Source organism: Anopheles coluzzii, chromosome 3 (assembly GCF_943734685.1).
Source record: "Anopheles coluzzii chromosome 3, AcolN3, whole genome shotgun sequence".
Taxonomy (NCBI): domain Eukaryota; kingdom Metazoa; phylum Arthropoda; class Insecta; order Diptera; family Culicidae; genus Anopheles; species Anopheles coluzzii.
In genome coordinates this window covers 638,015-655,775 of record NC_064671.1, presented here as the reverse complement: position 1 = coordinate 655,775, position 17,761 = coordinate 638,015, and the positions used below count along the sequence as shown (strand labels likewise).

The window sequence follows — 17,761 nt, the reverse complement described above, 5'->3', positions numbered from 1 at the left end:
GGTCTTTTATCTGCTTTATATACCGAACATTGGCAACAATCGTGGGTTGGTATCTCTTGAAGGACGACACAAATTATGCAACTTTTAAAGCAAGTTAACGTTCTTATCTCAGATTTCAATTCCAGGCTGGAGGGATTCACTAACTTTCCAGTTCAATTAAAACTTACATATAACGGATCAAGATATACTTCCAATGCAGCAAACATACCTGAAATGAGAAAGAGAACCGCCTGTTAGATCAAACACACACACAAGCATCTTGAGAATTTAATATTTGATATGTTCTTGTAATTTATAGATTCCCTTACACAACACCAATTAAAATCCATCGTTTGAAACGTACTGTTTAAGGAGCCTGTACCTTCTGTGCTAGAAGGAATATTTTTAGATCACACAAACACACACTCAACTGCCCGCACCTGCATCAGAGAGACAAGCGAACCTGAAAACCGAGGTCCCATGAGAATCTTACAGGCGTTCTCGCACACCCTTTCCCATCGTACAGAACTAAAACAATATTAGATCGTTGCTCCGGCCCGTAAATGTCCCATCATTCTGATGGCCTTGCCCAGGTGCTACCGTTTGTCAGCCGCATACAAATGAAGTGAAGTTCAAAATACACTCTCCATGTACAAGCCCTAAAAAAATCACCACCCGGACAAGCACAGCACTACAATATAAAGAGCATTACTTTTCATTCCCCTTCGGTTTGCTGAAAGGGTTGTACTTTTTTTGGAGTACCTGGGTTGCGTATGTTGCGATAGAATGCTGCTGCAAGATGCGCGCGCGATGCCATGAAGACGAAACTCCCGGCACAAATGGCGAACAGAATACACGTCTCGAGCCCCGCTCATAAACAGTGCCAATGAAAGCAAAACGAGTGTACGGGTGGGGGAAAAAGAAGAGACGCCTGCAAGACTACACGAACACAAAAGAACGGGCCAAAATCTGAACAACACCAAAACAACTCTAACGCACATTCAACGGAACCCGTTCCGTTTGGGGAGGAATTAAGCGATCGCTAAAGGCAACGTGTACCAAACCACCCCGGCCGGTACAGAGCTCGTGGCGGGCAGACACAACCGACGCGACAGCGTTCTGGTTCCTCTTCAGCCTCATGCTCCTCCATCGAGCCAGCAGACGAACGATCTTTGTCCACCCGGTCCATCGTAACAGACGGCAAAACAAAGCAAACTGCAGGAAAACCTACACCAGAGCGCAGCAGACGAATCGAGCAGCGAGCGAGAACCATATGTGCTTGGTGCGGTCGCGAACGATCGCGTGTTATGCTGCATAAAGCGCAACACAAACAACCGTGCATGCACGCACACCTACACGATCAAGCATAGGGGGAACCTTTCTACACAAGAATGATGCTAACAGAAAGCAAGAAAAACTTCAACAGAGCGCTCACATGAAAGCGATCTGGCCACACGTTGATGTGGTCCACGAATGTGTTTCAAATTCCGATGGCACATATTGGACAGTTGCAAATTAATAAATGAGACAAAATAGACAAGTCAAGAGAAGGAGAAAATATGGCCAATCTGAGTTGTGTTTCATATAATCGTCTGTAACTTGTGTCCATTTTCTTTGAATAGTGTATTTTGTGGAATCTTTATTAATTTGCTATTTTAGCAATTTAACAAGGAAAAGGGGACCGGGGCACCAGTTTGTTTTGAACCCATTACCTGTCGCTTAGCAGACCAAGCGCTTACCATTACACCATGTGGCAGCTAGCTTACCACGGCGTTAAAATTTAACCTGCTTCATCATTAGCTCAAGCCCTACTACTGTACAATCTAGATAATTGCAAATGATCTTTTTTGTTATTTCTTAGTGAAATATTTGACATTCACTTGCATTCAGCACAAAATATACGTGCCAACGAACCTTGTCTGGCATAAAATTGTATGCTATATTACAGAGCCATTCCACCCCGGCAAGATCGATGGCTGCCCTGGTCCCAATCACGTAGGGCACACCTTTCCCCTGCCCTCATCCACTACTTTACTCCCGCCGCTGCGCCACATACCGCAAAAAAGGGTCAAAAGAATCCGTCGGCTTGTCAGTACCGAACCGGAAGGGACCGATCAGACCCGATGATGCGTGAGCAATAAAGAGGCACCACGACGACAGCGAACTGCGCGATGACAACAAATGAATAGCAGCACCGCAGCGCAGAGCTTCAAACGATCTACCAACGATGCTGCTGACGATGGCGCTGGTGGAGCGATGATGATCGTTAGCTGGTATATAATGGATAAATAAGCGCTTCACCGGAACGTCCTTCACTGGAATGTTTTGGCTTGCTTTTAGATATGGTTCTTTACAGAAATGATTAACCGAACGATTCGAACTACGCTCTAAGCCGCGCTACTCTACCACCTACTGCTGGCTCATTTCGCTGTGGCAACGTGTCCGCTCCGCACCGTAAAAGTTTGCCGTCGTCAATCAAGCTGACGATGCAGCGAGTTGCAAATTAACCAACGGACGCCCCCCGACCAATCCACGTCCGGTAGACGTTGCAAGAGCGATAAAAAAGCACTACACAATTTCGTTTTTGTGTGTGTATGTAAAGGCGCATGCAGAAGGAAGGGTAGAAGGAGCACCGGGAGACGAAAAGGACATGCAAAGTAAGGGAGATAAGGACAGGGGGCCCAAACGCACAGACCGGTTTGATGATACAGCATGTGTGTATGGTTGTGTGTGTTTATGCGCGTTTTTTTTCTTCTTCTTTACGTTTCGTTTCAACCCCTCCCTCCTGCTGTGGATTTCTTTTTGCATTAATTTGCTTCTCCACATTTCGGTCCGTCGCTGTTACGCTCGCTGAACCGCACACACGCTGTTTCAAGCGATAGAGTATGTGTGTGTATGTGTGTCTGTTTTTTTTGTGTGTTTTTTTTTGTTGGTTTCTGCTCTTCCCCTTGACCGTTTGATGATGCGAGCGGGCTAAAGGGGGCGCATAGTGTGGAAAGGGTCCATCGGTCATCGGTCTCTAGCGGCAGAAGTGGAACGAAGCCAACAAGCAGCAACACCACCGCCAAGGGTAAAAAGAAACAAACACCATCATCACCACCACTACTACCATCGCCGAAAAGCGCACCGAAACGCGAAAAGAAACGCAACGAAAGGCCACCAAACAACAGAGCGAAGGAAAAAACGCGCTAAGAGGAGAGGCGCGCGTACGCGGGCTCGCGGCCACATCGTACACGGCGGCAAGCGGCACGAGGCAGCGGCAGCAACAGCGGCGACAGCGCCAAAAAATAGAATGGAGCGAAGAGGAAAAGCCACGATAACCGTGTGGCCGAAGCGAAGGCAGACGCAGTCCATTGGTACGCGCGTTGCAACGCAGCGTCGAACAAGACAGCACAGGCGCAGGGGGCGCTCAGCGGGAAGGCAAGGGAGAATATAAAACATAAACCCGAAACGGAGTCCGAAAGGGAAGCGCGGAAAACGCAAACGGCCAGCGGCAGTACAGACAGAGCCGGGCACACTCACAATGCATTGTGGTACACGCATACTCTGGCATACTCACAGGCACAGGCCGCAACCAACCAAGAGAAGCACAAACGCGCGCGCCGGATACCACCAAGAGCGAAAAGCGATAGAAAATAAAATTAAAATAAAAACCGAGCCTTGTGCGCACACACACACACACACACACGTACGATTGCGGCGGAGACAAAACGCCAAACGTCTTTTGGGGCAGTCTTTGGGGAATTGAAGGGTGTCGTCTCTTCTTCTACGTGTTTGTCCCAAAAATCTTCTCGTTTTTGCCCCATACTAGCAGACGGGTGGTGCTAGGGTCTACCAACACTTGCAACAACTTGCGCATGTGTTCCTTCCCACATACACACCTGCATCTCCAGTATGCTCAGGAGTCGATCGAGCTCCGGACAGAAAAAAAAAACCTTTCTCGGCACATCGCGGGAGCTGAGATGAGACATTGCGCTCTCGTTGAACAAACAGCTCAGCTCACACACGACTAGGGCGATGCTCTGTTGCAAGATGCTGTTGATTTTGATGGGCGAAGAAGACAAGAAGCTCCAGAGGGGCTCAATAAAGGGAAGAAGAAATTTCGAATTGCGTCTACATCATCACCAACAAACGTCAAATTCATCCCTGCTTGTACTTGTAGCGCAACTACAGCCGCTCTTCGATCGTGACAAGTGTATCCCACCCCTGTACACTACATCTTTCCACCCCTTTGGTCGTTGCTTCGCCAGCCATCTTGATGCTTCTCGCTGTCTTTCTTCCACCCGGTCACCGCAAACATGCGAATCGGACAGATTTTTCGGTGGCGAACGTCTCAAAAAAGACGGGCTCGTTTCGCGCTCTGGCCGTCTGCCCCGGTGCAGGGTGCTGCTGCTGCCGGCCCAGACATTGCACAGCCAAAGGTAGAAGAGTAGAAGTGAAGAGCAAAAAAAATGGGCAAACCGCGCGGGCCCACGGCAACGCGCGGCGTGGCGACAGACAAACAGGAAAGCGCGCGCGAGTGTATTTTTATCTCTCTTCCGATCCTCAAACCGGCCGCGCACACATGCTTAATGGCGCACATGCGCCTACCATGAGAGCTGATGAATTGCAGGCAAATACATACGGGTGCATCGAGAAAAGCGTGTTTTTGAAAATTGAACATAGCAATTTTTCATTTAAATGCTACATTAAAACCCGAATCTTGGAACCGAAACACGACATTCATTGCTGAGCTATCTTTCCCAGCCTTCCATGACAGAATGTGCATGTCTGTGTGTATGTAAGCATGTCCACTTGTAAGCAATGGTGATGATAATGGGCATGAGGAGATTCAATGGCTGTACTCTCATCAATAAAACCAACAGCAAGCAAACGGAAGCCACACTGCAGCAATCTTATCAAAAACATGCCATTTTACGGCAATATCAAGCTACCCCGTCCATCCGTCTAGCGAACAACCGTTCCCCTTCCAACTGCCACCAGTCAATAACCAAACAGCACCACTACCCGCCGCTCAATTGTTTACACATGCAAAAAATGATGTCTTTCTTGCAGGAATGTTTTTCCCATCTTGATGGATGGCATAGCTGCACGCGAAAAACTATACAGCGGCGGAAAATCGTTGCCAGGCAACCGGAACACCAACCCCCTCCGGACGATGCATGGAAAACTGTGCTACTACAAGGCCCGAAGCATAAACAAATTCCAGCCTGCACTGCAAAACGCAATCGGAATGTGTTCGGATGCGTGCATATTGCGGCTGTGTGGGAAAAGCTGCATGTTTCTTACGATCAATGGGATTAGATGGTCAACAAAATGCTCCCACCCCGGCAGTGAGATAGGATGAGTAAGATGTCATACTAGTTTACAATTTTCATACTACCGATTGCTAATGTTTTGTAATGTTTTCTTCATCTTGTGGTGGCTATTAATTTCACATAAAAATCTAAGAATCCATTCCTTTTCGACTTGCCCAATATGATCATGATGCGCACATATTGACGCACCGCTTTTTGCTCTTTTTCTGCATTGAAGAGCGTAAAAGAGAGAGAGAGAGAGAGAGAAAGAGAGAGAGAGAGAGAGAGAGAGAGAGCGAAGACAACACGAGAACAGAGATGCCGCCGCCTGCGCTACGAGAAAAGGCTAAATTTAGCAAATGTGTCAAAAAAGTCATTCCTCTACTGCTTCTCCCCCCTCCCACCCATAATTTTCTTTCCACCATCAAACTCGCAAAGGCCGTATGTGCGGAGGGAAGGGTGCAGTTTGGCTGTTCTTTTCTATGACCATGACCGTTGGACGACAGTGTGGGACACGAACGACGCAGAGGCAAGACAACACGGTCAGACAACACAGAACAAATTCCACCCCCAGCTTAACCCACCCCTGGCCTAGGAGGGGACCCCAAGGGTGGGAAAAGGTGGACGAGGCACAGGCTTTTGGGAGTTTTCTGGTCCATCATTTGCAAGTAAAACGAAGTCAGACGACGCAAGACTTCCAAGACCGCTGGCGACGGCGACGACTGACGTCAGAGTTTCCCACCGCACACACATGCACACGTCCGCACACACAGCTTGGAAATGAAGGAATGCAAAACAGGGACAGTTGCCGCCCTATCGGCATGACCCCCTATCGGGAATGTGCCCTTTTGAATTGGAGAATGCGAAGCATCGTCTTTGCCGTTCGAAATGTAAACCTGATTGGGCGTATTACATTTAAATCGCTACATCTCGCCCACCAGCGCCCTGAGTTCCGATTGATCAGGCAACTGAATGGTTTTGGAGAAAGAAAAAAAACAGTACACAGCAATGTGATTGAACTCTGGCCGAAAATAGTTTCCGAACTTCATTCCATGGCCAGCAACGATTCTCACTTTGCACTGCTGCCGTGCTGCGTGTGTTGTGTCTAGCGGCTGTCCGCGACAATGGGATGGGACGGTGGGTCGCTTGCATTCGTGATTATTACCATACAAATGCACACACTCAAGCTCGGCCGTGTCACGACGCGCCACAGACGCGCCTCTCGCTGCTCGCAAGGGATGACCCTGGCATGCACGCGCGAACGGACGGCGACGACGCACTCAGAAACTCTCCCCAGAGTCCACCGTCACAAAACAATAACAAATGCTTTGGGTGGGGGAAGCAGTCTTGAAGCAAAACAACGCATAGAGCGGAGTGGAAAGGAAAGGAAAAAAAGGAAAACAACACCCTACGGTCGCGCAACAATGTAACGGTCATCGGACGATTGTCGTGACCGTAAGCGGGGGAAGATGCTGGCTGGCTAGCTGGCTGGTGATGGCCTTCTCTAGGACGGACGAATGACCCCTAGTGTTCATCACACCCCAAAGAAGCAGAGTGAGAAACACAGCGACAGATAGCATATAAAATGGGATGAAACAATCATGTCACAATGACCTTTCGAATGGCTCATCACGGGCGCGAGCATCAAAGCATCGATTCGTTGATGAGCTTAGACGATATAAAACACTTTGAAAAGATAATCCCCGAGGCCCACATAATTACGTTACTGCATAATATTTCGGTTTTCGAGGTGTAAAGTTCCATCAACACCGCCAGTTTTGTTAATTTGAGCAACCATATATACCACTTTGGAAGCATTTTAAGAGAAGAATCGAATTTTCTTGAAAATCTTCAGTCAAAAGATTTTCTCAAGTATAATGCACAAAGTTCACAACTTCTCATCTTTATTCTCATCCCTTAGCTAAGTATAATCAGACTTTTTCACTCCATCGTGTTTAGATTACATTTCTCACATACACTATCGCTCCCTCTTTCACTCTCCTGGATGCATGAAGGTCAATATTTGCTATGCACCACGCTCGGAATGGTGTGCGCAAGCCAAAAACAACAACATTACGCCGTCGCTAACCCATTTCGATACCAAATTATCCTCTCCAAACAGGCCACTAATAAAATTCGTGCAAAGAAAAGCAAAAATGGGGGGCACACACATTGGCTCTCACGAACAAAAACGTGCTCCATTGGCAACAGATACACACACACACACCAACCAAAACCCCACGAATCTAACGACAACTGCGCTGCCGGCGTTAAAATTAACCCCTTCGTTTTCCTTCTCCGTCTTGCTCAAAACGCGCCAAAATCAAACCCGCCCGAAGGTCAACTTTTCCATATTGAAGGGGGAGAAGCACACACCAGACCCCAATTGCCATGGATTATTGGGCAGGTTCGATGTTCGCACTAATACGATACAAAACCGACGGGCTCATACACCTTCACCAACGCGGCGTACCAAAAGTGTAAGCGGGTACTGATATTGGTTAGAAGAAATAACAAAACCCTCCTAAATAAGGCACGATCATCTGGAAACGTAGAGAAGGGTGAGCGTCATGAGCGATAAATCAAGTTTGTGAGGTTTATTTTGGCGGAATTATTTTTTAATACTTCTTTACTATTCGAAAACACACAGAAGTAAACTATTGTTTGCCTTTGTGACCATTTTGAAAGCCTTTACGAGAACAACGAAAAAGATGGACCATAAAACGTGATGCTTGCATGGAAGTCTTCAACTCCAATCAACAATTCAACATCTCCAGTAAAGATAGACGAAAAAACGCTTCTCTACCAACTAAAACGAACATCAAGGAAGATCCCTTCCCACAAATCACACTGTTTTATGAAAACCATCGCGATGTTTTGTCACTGATCCGCAGCACAACTCCATACGATCAGTGACAGTTACATCATTCGACGCACCGTCAGCACGCCAAGGACGTGAAGTGTGCACGAAATCAAAGACAACTCGCACGAAGAAGTAGACACCGGGGATGACCTAGGCGAACGGTGTCCCAGTTAGGGTCTGTTTAAATCTTTTCACCCCGATTTTTCAATGTAGGGGCATTCCCACCACTTCACCAGATTCCATCGCTCATACTGACCTACCGTCATTCGCCACGTTGATCTTGGAGGTTAATTTTGACTCCATTCGATAACACTCCAAACTTCAACAAGCGCAGCATTTCAACACCACACAAACGCACCACCATATGGTGCGCCTCGGTTTACGATCGATTGTGGTTTAATCTTATCGATCACCCTATCTTATCGTCGCCCTCGGACTGGGACAGGAGAAAGAGAGAAAGTAGCGGCAAATGTGTCCTATGCAATCAATCAATATGGTTTTCTAGAAAAGCGCAAAGTAAAGCCCCCTGCACCTGACGCGCATAATCGCGCGCACCAAGCACCTCCTATCACGTACATACCTTTCCCAACCCCACACCGCCGGGGCGAAAAGTTTGATAAACCCCCAAAAAGGCAAAGTATGCTGCCGTGCACGGTGCACGGTGCGGGAAATACGAACAACCCTAACAACCGACACACGTTGCAAAACAGTGGTCACGAGTGAACGAACTGGCGTGGAATTGGTTCGGTGGACGTTTCTCGCTTGGCCATCGCACCGGGTTCCTCTCCTACAGCCAGTACCGCGCGGTGGGCACACAAGGTGCTTGCATATTGTTTCTCCGGCTGCCGATACCGCCATGAAGCAGCGCAACATTACGCCAGATTCCCAACATTCATGCTCCCTCTCCCTCGCGCGTACTCCTTCGCTCTGTGGGCCACTCTCCTGGCTGGTCTAACGGTCAGTGTGAACACGAGGGATGGCCGTGAAAAGTTTGCGTAGTAGCGAAAAAGAAAATGGTCAACAACACTCACAAAGGCGGCAAGCATGCCTACAAACGCGAACAACAGTAACCGGAGCTGGTTGGCAGTGGTGGGGACTGCCTTCAAAACCAGCTTCTACTGCGTAAAATAGCTACCAGAGGTTCGAAACAGCCCGCAGACTAAGGTCTTCGGCGGTGGAAGAAAAGTAGAAGAAACTACTTTTAACATCAAACCAACCTTCCAGTAAAAGGGTTGAAAGTTGTAGTTTGTCCCTAGAAGGGGCGCTTCATATGAGACAAACCGTCCTATTAATTAAACCTTCATAACAACATATCAAAACACAGCGCCTAAAACGTACGCCAACTAATGTACCGGTTTCATTGGGTGCTCCAAAAATCAATATCGCCCCCAACACAACTGTTTATACAATAAAAGTATCCCATTAAGACGAGATAAGTTTTTGCTGACTTATTCTTCAAAGACGGCTCTCGCTCTCGATTCCTCTCTAATGTGGCGCACTTGTCGCAAGTGACTGACATCACCAGAACAAACGTAACACACTGCAAACATAAGGCACCATCCATTCGCGACATGGCCAGCACTTTTCTACATCGGTCATGTGAGGCACATAAACATTGTAGACGACATTCAGATACAAAGCAAAGCCCTGGGGCTTAGAACACGATTTAGTAAAGTACCCGATTGGAGTCTTTTTACTCCATTCTGTATGTTGACTCATTTTGCCTCACCCAAACCCTTGACAAAGCAAGGCAATGAAAAGAATAATTGAACTATTCTTCTCAAAAAGGGCTATTGGACAAAAAAAACAAGAGTACACATCCAACAGTAGGGAAAAAAATCACAGCCGACAGAACCGAACCGACAATCATATAAACAAATGAAAGTGCTCTTCCCCTAGTAGAAGAAATCAAAAGTAAAGCGATTCTTTGTCAAGTATAACGTGTCAGCAACAATCGGGCAAAGTGATTCTGTGTGTGTGTTTGGTTTTGCTTTTCGCTCCCGGTGCTTGATGGCCAAGTGCTCTGCTCAAGAACAGAACACCCAGAGAGAGAGAGTGTCACAATGCTGACATGTTCGATGTCAATTTTAACACTTTGTTCCCGCTTGCGTATCGATTCTTGAGCCTTGAGTAATGTAATAAAGAGCAAAGATTTATGCCAACAGCGCACTGACAGATTCATTGTTGCGATGTTCTGGATATAGTGATTTCAATTTCCGGAGCATTCTAAAGAAGAGGGATGTCAGTTGTTTTCTAGAATGTTAGGTCATAAGGATAGCTCTGTTCTCCAAAATTGGAAATTTAGTGCCCGATATTCCATAACCAGAGGAATATTTTTGTTTGAGGACCGGCTTTGACGATCTTCTAAGCCTTCGAGTCTTCTAGAACTTTCATGTTTCCATCTACCACATTTCAACAAATTTTTGGAGATAAAAAAGCCACTCAGGTGCTGGAGTCCAGAATATTAGGTCATACAGAAATCTAGTCTGCAATAATGGATATTCAGTACCCGATATTCCAACGAGAGTAATGTTTGTCTTTAGTGATTCTGATGTCTGACTTTGATGACATTCAAAGGCTTTGAATATTTCCAGATCTACTACAGCCTCATCAACAACATTTCGACAACTTTTTGTGGCAAATCTCAATCCCTACAATCCCAACAAAACTACCGAAACTCCAAACTCAAGACTTTGGATCACACAGACACACACATATGTTTAAATTTACTATCTCCGTTTACTCGATTTCCACCAATAAATCAAACATAACAAAAGACTTGCGAAAATTTATTGGGCCTTGTTCCCACTCTGCAAGCAAACCGATAACTCCGACCGATCGGCTGCCCATTTGCGTCACAGTCTCGGCCGCAATTCATCGCCCGACACGGCCCAGACAAGGCGCAGACAGGCGCTGACCACGTCAACGCAACGCAAGCGCTTATCACGGACGAGTGAGTGCGTCGTTTCGTGCAAAAGCAAACTCAACAGTAGCGACCAGCGTTAATCCTACGCTCTTCTGGCATCTCTTCCAGCACACCACTGGCACTGGCTAGCTGCAGTAAAACAATCAACTTTAAGTCCGTGATAAGACGTGCGAGACATCACAAACACATTCACGCCAAACAGACCGCCAGTTCCGGTGAGATAAAAGTGCTCACCTCATCATCCCTTACCTTTCGTCTTGCAACCCAGAAGGCCCGTTCGGCTTCCAGCTCCTGCTCGATTTCGCGCTCCTTCAGCCAGATCTTGTCCAGCACCTGCGCATGCTCCTCCCGGTTTTTCTCGCTCTCCGCCACGTGGATGTACGAGCGCCAGTTGCTCGAGTTGAAGCCCCAGTGGCAGGTGCGGATCTCCTGCGGCTCGTGCTGGTGGCACACGAACTTCTGGGGCGAGAACAGGCCCCGACACTCCGCACACTCGATGCAGGACTGCTCATCGTAGCTGTACAGCTCGGGCAGAAACAGGCCCTCGCCCCGCCCGAAGCACCGATGGTACACGCGGAACGATCCGTTCAGCAGCGCGCTGCCGGGCCCGCCACCCTTCAGCCGGGGGCGCAGCTCGTGCGCTTGGTGCAGCAGCGAGCTGCACAGCCGCTCCGCGTTGGTGCGCGTGATCAGCCCGCACGACTTGGCCGTGTCCGGGATGATGTTGGCGCGCTTGAACTCGGCCAGCTGCTGGTCGGTGCAGTTGTACAGGTAGATCATCAGCTCCTGGATGCTCCGGTTGATCTGCTCCACGCTGAAGTCCATCAGGATGTTGTTGAAGATCTGCGGCAGACAGAGCCGGGTCTCGCCGCCCAGCAGAAAGCACCCGATCCGCTTGCCCTCCAGCATCGTCATGTGCAGGATGCCACAGTCCGGGTCGGGCGTCGTCATGATCGGGACGCCCGGGACCGGCGGTCCCATCGGCTGTCGCGGCTGTGGCAGCTCATCCTCATCACTTCCAGCCCGCCCACCACCACCACAACCACCGGAAGGCTCTCCAGCGTGGTGCGACAGGGCGTGATGTTGCGACGCCAGGTGATCGGGTGTTTCCGCCCGGCCGACCACAATCGCACCACCCGGCCCAGTCGCCGCCCCTGCCTTGCTCGGATGGACCAGCGACAGGCCCGGCCCGTGCAGACTCCGGGGCGCTTTGTCCTGGTACGTCTTCAGCACCGAGATGACGTGCGGTGGCACGTATTCCGTCATGTTTGCTGTACACTAGCGCGCCCCTCTGTGTGCACTACCACTACACGCACCGCATGTACCGCCCTACTAAAACACACACTCTCGCGCACACACCAACACAGGCCTTCGCCTCACTGTTGGGAAGCTTACAAACGCACGCACTGTGCGCCAATTTCTAATGCACTCTCGCTCTCACACAGAAACACGCACAAAAACAAACAAACCAATGAGCGCGTAATCAAAATGCACAATGCCAATTCACTTTTCGTTGGTAGTATTGCTGAGGGGTTGTGGTGAGATTGGCGTTTGGATACACACACACACACATACACTCACTAGATTCCAATCTTCTTCTTCTTCCTCTTTCTCTGCTTCGTATTCTTCTTCCAGTGCGCTCCTTTGGCCGCTCGTTTTATGCGATATCGAATTTTCCTTTCCTTCGCGCACCACGCTCTCACGCACTTTTCTTCACGCAACGCCACACAAGAACGCACTGCCCGACGACCCGCACGCCACCCTTCCTTCCCTCCCTTCCAATGCACTCACAGTGACGCACAAACGCACGCACACACTCGCTTCCTTTCCTCTTCCGGTTTTCCCGGCTTCCTTTCCTTCCTTTCCGCCGATCTGCCCCGCCCTGTTCTACGGGGTGATGCTGTTTTCCAAATCCGCAAACACACGCACACGCTTTTGCTCCGCCGCTCACGCTGGGTCGAGCGGGGTCACTTTTGCCTTGCTCATCGACTCACTACTACTGCTGCTGCTGCTGCTGCCGCGTTGCTTCTGCGCCATCGTCCTCTCTCACGACCAAGCGACCGTGCCGTGGTGGTGGTGATGGTGGTGCTGGCCTTTCATCTTACTTGCCATCATCATCGTCGTCGTTGTCGTGGTCGACGCGCGATCAGCTCGATCGCACAGCATCGCGGCCGGTGACGCTGCGGCGCGTAGAATTATTTTGGCGAGCCATCTTTTTCCCCGCCCTTCCGGTTTTCCTTCACCAACCAACCAGCCACCTCTGCGTGTTTTTTTTTGCGCTTCCCTTTTTTTACTAACTTTGGCTCGTCACACAACTCTCGTTCTCACACACGATCACTTCCACTATTCCCGCCTTGTTACGCTCTCTGATCCATTCCTCTTCTCTATGCCGCTTCTCGTTTGCGGGCAAAACTCGCCCGCCCTCTTCTCACTGCTCGCCCGCTGTTGGGGGTGCGTTTTTCAGTTGCCTATTTTGTTGTTGTTGTTGTTTTATCTTACTTGAATTCACCACCGCTCGCGCCAGACCGCAATCAAACCTACACACACACACGCGCGTCCGAACACGTCTGAAACGAATGAGAGAAGAAAACAAGAATGAAATTACATTATGTGCTCCAGGTTCACCCCGCACTCATGCATGGCGGCAGTGTGTGCTATGCTAATATTTCAGAGGCTGCTGCTCTTCTTCTTCTTCTTCTTCTTCTTCTTCTTCTTCTTCTTCTTCTTGGTGCACACGCACAAACACACACGATTCGTGGGCAATTTGACAGCGCGACAGAGAGCGAGCAAAACGGCGTTTTATTTTTGAACTTTGCATTTTCTCATAGCCTACTACTTGCTTGCGGCGCCTTTACACGCGCAAAACGTTCGCAAAGATAAGGGTGCAGCGGCGGCAGCGTGTGTGTAGTGCGAGTACATACACGCACACACAAACACACGAGCGCTGGTTTGGGACCACGCGACCACGCTGCAGCAGCAGCGGCAAGGGAAAACGCGTCCATTATTATCGACGCACGGTACAAGCTTCGTGGAGAAAAGCCGGTTTATTTTATTGTTTTTAATTGCGAGCACCAACAACACACACACACGAGACGACGATTCTGTGTCCACGTCGAGAGATTCGTCGGAAGCAATTAAAAAAATGCATATATCGCTTTTGTGTTCCCGCGGCTGAGTCACTTCCGTCTCCGTGTTCTTTAAAATACGCTTCATTTTCATTGTTCTGTTTTAATTGCACTTTAAAATCCATCGAAGACAACTTTCCTTTATTTACTCCTCTCCTCACAGCATCCCATGCGTCATCATCCCTCTTCACAATGAGCCGAAACTAACAGCGCGGTTTGATAAGTTTTGCAAAATGGCGGGCGAGTGAGTAGGAGTCGCGCTCTGCAGGGGACAACAACAAACATTGCACCATGTTTAAACAAGCGGTGGATTCTGTGAACCATGTGTCGGCTAATCAGTGTCTACCAGTGCCGTCCGGACATAGAAAAACATCCCCCACCACCCCCATAAACACACACACACACACACACACACACACACACACAAGAGGTCGCAGACAGTCCCACAAAGATTGATAACAGCAGTCGCTCGTAATGTTTTTGCCTCTACACAGCACCACGTCTAATCTGGGTGATTTGAGCTTTAGACTAGAGAGCCCGTGTGTGTATGTGTGTCGGTGGAGGAATGCAAAAAACGTCACACTACACCCTCCCCCCAATTTCCCTCCCCCCAAATTTCTAGTCTCACACAACAATGGTGGCGCACCAGGCACCGCGTGCGCAATTGTGCTCGTTTTCGCCACAATCCACCACTCTACCCGTGCGCTCTCTCTCTTTCTCTCTCTCAAGGGCCGCGCTCTCGGCACTTACGCAACTCGACTTTTATTATAATCGGGCATAGCCACACACACACACACGTATACGAAGACTCATTGCACGCCATCATCCCCCGTCACCCTCGTCATCCGTCATCGTCGTCACCCTTGTCGCTGCAGCTGAAGCTGTCTGCTTTAACCCCTTTTCCCGTTGCTGCAGAGGGGTTGCCATTCAGTGCGAGAGTGTACAAAAGAGCGAGAGAGGGAGAGCGAGAGGGAGACAAAGTGCCTGGGTGGGAAAGAGATATGGGATTGAGAAGCGACGGGACAGACGGGGTGGTTTGCTCGGAATCAGTCTGTCTGACTGTCTGACCCCGTCACCGTCGCACGCACAAACGGGGATCGTCCCACCCTTCCGACCGAATCTGACCACCCCTCGCATGCCTGCTGGCTATCCCATTATCCCTCTCTCTCTCTCTCTTACTCTCGGGCGCTCTCTCACCGTGTTGCTCTCTTTCTCACTGCAACGCATGCGCTCGCCTTTGACGTTTGTTAACTGCCATTCGCGACGGTTTTCGTCGGGGTTTCTCGTTTCGCCTACTACTTGCCGGGGGACTACTACTCCGCGGAACTGACTGCTGCCCCCTGTGACTGACTGTGTTTAAGGGATCGCGCACTCTTTTACTTCGCGCTTCCCCATCAACAATACACACACACACACACACACATACAACCTGTCTCGCACCCTCCCGTTTTCACACCTCGCGCGCGCGCGCGCACACACACACACTCACTCACTCACTCACCCCAGACGAATTTTTCGGGAATTTGGACGCGAGAAGATTCGACGGGCTCGAGAGTGCGCGAAATGCAACCGGAAAGTGGAAGCAGGCGGCAGAGGGTTGAAAGCGGCCCGGGCTGCGAGACAGCACCACCCCTTGGTGCTTCTCCTCCCCTCCCTTCCGCGCCCTACCCCTTGCCTTGTGTCTGGATGATCCCGCACTGTGCGCGTGTGTGTGTATGTGGCTGCGTTTGTGCGCGTTTGTCGGCCACTTTTTGCAACACGGCGGACGCGACAACACAAAAGTCTTCGCTTCCTTCCCCGTTTCCTGTCCACGCGCGGCGGGAGGCTTCCTACCCTAGTCCGCACAACGCAAATTTTCTTTCTACAAACCACCCCACGAACGAAAAACACACGCACACACCGCACACCATGAGCACACGAAACACAAAAAAAAACCCGAGCCGAAAATGAAACACGATGGAAACACAGAAGCAGCGCGTTTGAACGGTCGCGGGCAAGTTTTCCTTCGAGAGGGCAATTTTTCCTCTCGCGTTGGCTGTTTTTTTTTTCGACAAAGCATCACTTCTGTACGTTTTCTATCGCGACCACAGCAACCACTGGTGTGAGCAATGGGACGATGGGTTGCATGTATGGTTGCTTCTGTTTTTTTTTCCATTTCGTTCACTCGAGGGATGAAAATGTTCAACCTTTTTTCTCCCTTTTTGCTGTTTTTAATCGATTTTACATAGCACGAAAATATGCACCAACGGCGGAAGATAGACACACATACATACACACGACACACACACAGGCGAGAGTTTTTGGTCGTTTTTCACATTTGCACGTTTTGCACACCCTCTCGCGGTATGTTTTTGAATGCGATTTTCACTGTTTTCTTTGGACTCCCTCCAACAGTGCGCTTCAAAATCGATGCACCTTTTCCCTTGCACACTGGAGCGGGCGAGTGTGAGAATCTTACCCGCACACCAATCCCCCAGAACCCTTTTTGCCAGACACTGCCGACACCACCGTTGCCGCTCTGCCCCAACACTCCACGAAAACACGAGACACCACTTTTGCACGGGAAAAGCTCAACTCACAGCCTGTGCTTCGTCTGCCCTGAGCTCCCCCGTCCCGTCGGACAGGTGTGACAGCGCGTATGCGTGTGTGTGTGTGTGTGTGCACGGGTGGACACAGTTTTGCCCGTGAAATGCCCGTGCCGCCTACCTTATTCTTCGGGGAGGGTAAATCCTCTCGCTTTCGACACCACGAAAAAAAGGGTTTCTGTTCACATCGATCCCGCGGGGGAGACACACAGCCACACTACAGCCTCCCGAGATTGCGACGCGGACTTCACCACTCTTTGCGCAAATACTGCGTGTGTGCACGCTTCCTCTGGGTTTTGAATCAAGCGCGGCCCACGACGGAAGGAAAAATCATACGGCGGCCGGACCAAGTACACTCTCGACACCCCGAACAACAACCGACTGATGTGTGTGTACATGCGCGACCGACACACACCGCACGCACCGCACGTTCGCTCGCCTATTCTCGCTTTGCGTAAACCGCACACTCTTTCTCTCTGTCTCACGCATGCACACACGGCGCGACACGCGCTCTCCGCTGCTCGGTAGACGGCTGCCTTAGCGCGTCGCCGTTGAATTTGCAACTGTCGCCATCCCGCTTGCGAGCTGTGCAGAATGGGGCACAAGCGAGAGGGCACAACTCCGTTTTCCGACGATTTTCTGCGAAGAGAGCAAAAAGAACTGCTCTCCGCAAGAAAGACCGAGCGAGAAACGGGCGAAATCACTTCGGACAAGAAAACTGATATGTTACTTTTAATTTCAAGCAAATATTCCGCAATTAAATTTGTAATTTTGTTGATTGCTGTAGCGGGAAAACACTAATAAAAATGAGCGCGATAGGAAATTTGGAACTACATAACACTGTTTTTGGAATTAATCCGGTATTTTCTAGTTTCAGGATCTCTGCGATGTGCGAATGAGCACAATCATGATACAATCATTTTAAAATATTTGCTTGATAATGTTTTTGATGATTTCACTTTCTTTCTGACGGAGATTTCGCCGTA

The 17,761-nt window shown here is 49.5% G+C and overlaps 1 protein-coding gene across 1 annotated transcript in view; it reads right to left on the bottom strand.

Annotated features, from left to right (window-relative positions):
• Positions 1–17,356, bottom strand: part of LOC120958233 (probable serine/threonine-protein kinase yakA) — a 118,082-nt gene extending 100,726 nt beyond the window's left edge. Inside the window, exons 1-2 of the mRNA XM_040380878.2 lie at positions 16,897–17,356; positions 11,315–13,632 (exon numbers count right to left, since the gene is read on the bottom strand). Of these exons, the coding sequence (XP_040236812.2) occupies positions 11,315–12,331 (1,017 nt within the window). The 5' untranslated portion in view covers positions 12,332–13,632; positions 16,897–17,356. The remainder of the gene's footprint in view (positions 1–11,314; positions 13,633–16,896) is intronic.
• Between the last annotated feature and the right edge of the window lie 405 nt (positions 17,357–17,761).